The following is a 5,350-nucleotide window of genomic DNA, read 5'->3' on the forward strand; positions in this document are numbered from 1 at the left end:
TTCATATTGTCATTTGAGCACATAATTTTTAGACTATTGAATATGTTGTGGAGGGAGAAAGGATCTGCAGCTGGGACTCTGCTAAAAAATGTCATTTCTTCACCCATCCTACTTATCCCTTATTCAGTATCAAAAGTTTGATTCTTTATTCTGACATCCATTTTTTACCAGCTCCCATCACTCCCTTTTTAAAATTTTCAAACAATTGTCATGTTTTTTTCCTACATGGCACCTCACAATTGGGAAGATGGCCCCATAACTTCCTGCAAAGCTACCTCATTATCCATCTTCAAAACTTTTACCTGTCTATAAAAACTTTGACAGGGGTTAGGCTGCCTATACACTGAGTCCCCTGCCCATCTTACAAACCAAAACTGTTTCATTGCTTATATGTATTCTGTCTGGAGACATCTGTTACCTCTTAGCTTACACTTAGGTTATGTCTACACTATCAACCTTGCAGCAGCACAGCTGCACTGCCGGAAGGTCCCCAGTACAGCCACGTTTTGCCAGTGGAAGAGAGGTCTCCTACTGGTATAATTAAACAACTCCTAAGGAGCATCATTAGCAAGAGAGCCCCTCCTGGCAACATAGCGCTGTCCACACCAGCACTATTGCTGGTGAAAAGTACTGCAATCTGTAGGGTGGTTTTCTCTCCACACCCCAACTGACAAAAACCCATAAACTCTTCACGGCAGTGACCATCTTTCCATTCTGCTTGTACAGCACCTAATACAATCAAGTCCTGGCCCACGACTAGGGCAACCAGGCACTGCAACAATACAAATGAATTGTAATAAAAATTACAACTTAAGAGTCCAACAAAACAAAACAAAAAAAGTCACGTAGCACTTTAAAGATTAACAAAATAATTTATTAGGTGATGAGCTTTTGTGGGGCAGACCCACTTCTTCAGATCTAGAGATAGTGCATCTGTCCCACGAAAGCTCATCACCTAATAAATTATTTTGCTAGTCTTTGAAGGGCTACATGACTGCTTTTTTGTTTTGTTTTGTTAGGAGACAAACTAACATGGCTACCATACTGTTAAGAGTCCAACATAAAGGATATTAGCCTTAAAATCAGATTTGAGAGAGTTAGCAATGAAAAGATTTCTTAGGCTACTAATGATATCCCCATACTAAATGCAAGTTTGTTCTGTATTTGCAAGAGCTTTAAAACTAAATTTAACAAAAGTCTTCCTTGCTTTCCCTGAGAAATTATGCCATAGCCTCACCTTATAGTAAATAAAGATATGGTGGGTGAGGTAATGTATGCTTTAGGGCTAACTTCTGCTGATGGAAGAGAGGAACTTTTGAGTGGCAGAGAGCTTTTTTCAGGTCTGGAGAAGGTCGAGCGTTATAGCTAAATACAGGTCATGACAGATTGTTAAACATAACAGGTTAAAATTTATTTATAAACTTTTCCATGACTCCCATCAATACAGCAACTCAGCATTTCACAAACAGTGACAGTATGTCCACGATACCCCTGCCAGCTACAGACTACCTCCATTTTACAAATAGGAACTGGTGACAGAAACTAGGGCTAGACTGAAGTGGGGAACCTATGGCCCCTCATTGGATCCACTCTGCTGCATAATTTCATACAGACCACAAGTTTCAGCCTCTCTCTCTCATGTGTCTGGAACTGCAAGCACCAGCTTACCCCCACTGTAGGCTAGAAGGCCCAAGACCCAACGCCCTGCTTCCAAAAAGGGTGACTTGAATATTTATGTGCCCCGCAAAAAAAAAAAAAAAAATTGGTTTTTACTTGTTTGGAGCCCCAGATATATATATTTTTTCCTGCGCGTCAATGGCCCATCATAGAAAAGGATTCTTAACCTCTTGGCTCAATGATGGAACACTTGCTCACACTGAGGAAAAGGACTGCCCTTCGGCATACACATAGAGTACACAGCTGTGTAGGTAGGGTTATCATATTTGAACTTTAAAAAAGAGGACATCCCTCACTGTATCTGTATTCGCAGCTACCAGCTCACATTGTATTACTGTGCTAAATACAACATGAGTTGGTAGATACTGATACAGATACACTCCTTCTCAACGGTGTCCTATTTTTGGAAGTTCAAATATGGTAATCCTAGGATAGGGCTCTGATGAATTTGGGGCACCAGTAGCCTGGTCTGGCAACATCTGTGGTCCGGCATGATTTTAGTTAGCCAGCTGTCCACTTATCATGGGTAAGGCCAAGTTTCCTTCAGAGTGTGTTTATAACCGCCAGTCCTGGCTCTAAGAGTTGTGTGCTGTTATACAGCTGAAATTTATCCCTAAATGTCTTTTAAGAGCACAGTGAACAGTAACAGTGTTGGTAATGTGCTAGACAGCACTGACCTCCCATGCTTCAGCAAATCCTCTGGTGCAGCACCCATCAGGGCCAAAGGGGCCACACTAGAGAGTTTCAGCCTGTGGTGCCCTATTCTGTGCATGAATCTCCCACTCTACCTGCCAGCCCTAGGGGGTCCTAATTCATCAGGCTCTCAGACCACAGCTCTGGAGGGCTGAATCCCTCCCTGCAGCCTCCCTGCCCTGTTCTTACCCCCACAGCACAGCCCCCCACGTGAGGTCCGCCCCTCCCCCAGGCAGGTGCTTGGGCTACGTCAGGCATCAGAACGTACAGGGAGAGCTCTGCTGGGAAGCACTTAGTGACAGGAGCAGCCCCAGCGCAGTCACGGCCAGCGCTCCGGTCAGACATGGCAGCCACCGTTCGGCAACAGGGCCGCAGCTGGGAGCTCACTCGGGCTTCCCGGCCCGCAGCCCCGGGCTGTCGGGCGTGGCCAGTGGCCAAGTAACGAGGCTCCCCTGCCGCGGGGGCCCTGTGGGCTAGGCTGCCAGCGGCGGGGCAGGGTGCTCCGCGGAGCCCGCCCGAGAGCCCAGCCCGGCCTCTGCCCCGGCCGTGTGATACTCACCGCTGGCTCCCACCGAAGCGCTACCGGGGAGCGGAGAGCGGGCAGTGCTGCCGCCTCTTCCCCGCCCGGGCCCAGCAGCGCCGCCGCCACCGCCAGCCGCCCCGCGGGCACACAGCCCGTTCCCGGCCTGGCCCCCGGCCCGGGATCGGCCCCTACCCCGGCCGACCTGGCGCCACGCCGGCTCCATCCCTCCGCCTGGGGGAGGGACGGTGACGGAGCAGCCTCCAGAAAACCGGCACCGGCGGCGCGTAAACCCCGCCCCTTCCGGTCAACGCCCCGCCCCTTCCTCCTGGCCTGCGCTCGGAGGTGGCCCTGGCCCCGGCCCCTGCCACTGCCCACTTGATGCCGGCGGTGGGGTTTGTTTACAGCTCTTCGCCTGTGAGCGCATCCGGGCTGACTGTTGGGATGTGGGGTGGCTCTTGATGGGGCCGGTCAGCCCCCACCTCCGCCTGCTGACTCAGCCCACAGGCACCAGCCGCGCAGCGTCCGTTGGCCACGGTTCCCAGCCAATGGGGGGTGCAGAACTAGGACTCGGTGTGGAACTGGCAGCACCTACAGCTAGAAACAGGAAGTTGTGGCTTCTCAGAAGCTAGATGAGGTGCCTGCCACAGCCCTGCCAACCCCTTCCCAGCACCCACAGTATTCCTATGGGCCATGGCTTCGCCAGCACCCACGGTATTCCCCTGGACCACACCACCCCCAGCACCCACAGTGTCCCCCTGAGCCAAATGCCGCTCAGCACCCACCATACTCCCTGTAAACACCTGCAGCCCTCTCTCCAGCCTCCCTCCCACACTGACCCAGTTTTAAGCAGGGCTACATGGTAAAAGTCACAGGTTTGTCCCAGGCAATTAATTTTTGTTTACTGCCTGCGATGAATGGGAGTGCTACTGTCCGTGTTCTATGACAGCAAGGAAGGGTCCTGTGGCACCTTATAGACTAACAGAAAAGTTTTGAGCATGAGCTTTGGTGAGCACAGACTCACTTCATCGAAGTGAGTCTGTGCTCACCAAAGCTCATGCTCAAAACTTTTCTGTTAGTCTATAAGGTGCCACAGGACCCTTTGTTGCTGTTACAGATCCAGACTAGCACAGCTACCCCTCTGATACTATCCGTGTTCTAGGCATCCCCATATTCAGTAAAATAAATTGCCTGTAAAAGGTTAAACCCAAAGATAGTGGGTCCTGTGTTGGCATGCAGGCAGGTGACCCAATGGGAAGAGAGAGGGGGATTTCTGAATTAAACCATTTATCAGCAGCATCAATCCTTTGTGTGGTCACAGAAGAGACATAAATGGATTAAGTTTGGAACCAAGCTTGGAAGTTTTCAGTACTATCATCACCTTGAGAGCACTCTTGGAATAACAGATATGTGAGTAAAAAGAAAATGTTTAGTCAGAGATTATCCAATTATTTTTTTATTTGGGGTTTGGTGCTGGACTTCTCAGGCTGGCTGGTGTATCCCCATACACTGTAACTTTTAAACTGAATCCCAGGGAGATAATTTAACCCTTTTTTTAAAAATTGCTCTGTAAGAGCTAGCAACTAACTATACTTAACAAATATATCTTTTTTCTTTTGTTAATAAAATCACCTTTTTTAAGGTAATGATATGATTCTTGTGATCTGAAAGGTAATTGGAGGTCTGTGTGTGCATACATAAGACTCAGAGGCCAGCTTGCAGTTTGCTTGTTCTTTGTTTTCAAGCTCTTTCCTGAAGGAGGGTTAAGAGTTTGGGATTACCCCACAGGGAGACATCTTATGTCTTCCTGTGTTCTAAAAAGGGGTTTTCTCATTTGATTGGTGGCAGTTACCTCCTAAAGTCTGGGACTCTGTATCATTTTAAAGGTCTTTTGTGTGCCAGAGTAAGGAACAGCCTTGATACTGCCCATGACTTTTACTAAAAATACCTGTGACTAAAACATAGCTTTAGTTATGACTGACAAAAGACCAGCTTTTAAAAAGATCTGAAGGGATTCTTATTTTTAATTTTGTACAATACAGTAAACCCCCGAAATGCACAATTTCGATATGCACTTAACTTGCACTAAGGCGTGTTAAGTGCAACTCAACCTAGTCTGCTCTACTGTGGGAGCCAGGAAATTGACCAGTGATATGCATTTTTATTTTGTTTTTTGGACCCCTGTACTATATAACTGTCAGTCTGTAGTGGAAATGATATAGATCTGAAAAAGTGAGTCTGTCCCACAAAAGCTCATCACCTAATAAATTATTTTGTTAGTCTTTAAAATGCTACATGACTGCTGGTTTGTTTTGTTGGAAAACAGACTAACACCCCTACCTCTGTTACTATTCAAGAAAATTTGTTCATGTGACTATAGTGGCATCTAGTGGTCATTAGTGATGTCACAGCCTGATGGGTCAATAAAACAAGTCAAAACTTGTGGTTACGACAGTTGGT

The 5,350-nt window shown here is 47.5% G+C and overlaps 1 protein-coding gene across 2 annotated transcripts in view; it reads right to left on the reverse strand.

The window, feature by feature from the left end:
• NFXL1 (nuclear transcription factor, X-box binding like 1) overlaps positions 1 to 3,172 on the reverse strand; it is a 79,986-nt gene extending 76,814 nt beyond the window's left edge. For both annotated transcript variants that reach the window (XM_074992728.1, XM_074992727.1), the window contains exon 1: positions 2,930 to 3,172. In XM_074992728.1, the coding sequence (XP_074848829.1) occupies positions 2,930 to 3,116 (187 nt within the window). In that variant the 5' untranslated portion in view covers positions 3,117 to 3,172. The remainder of the gene's footprint in view (positions 1 to 2,929) is intronic.
• Positions 3,173 to 5,350: the final 2,178 nt, after the last annotated feature.

Source organism: Carettochelys insculpta, chromosome 4 (genome assembly GCF_033958435.1).
Source record: "Carettochelys insculpta isolate YL-2023 chromosome 4, ASM3395843v1, whole genome shotgun sequence".
Classification (NCBI taxonomy): domain Eukaryota; kingdom Metazoa; phylum Chordata; order Testudines; family Carettochelyidae; genus Carettochelys; species Carettochelys insculpta.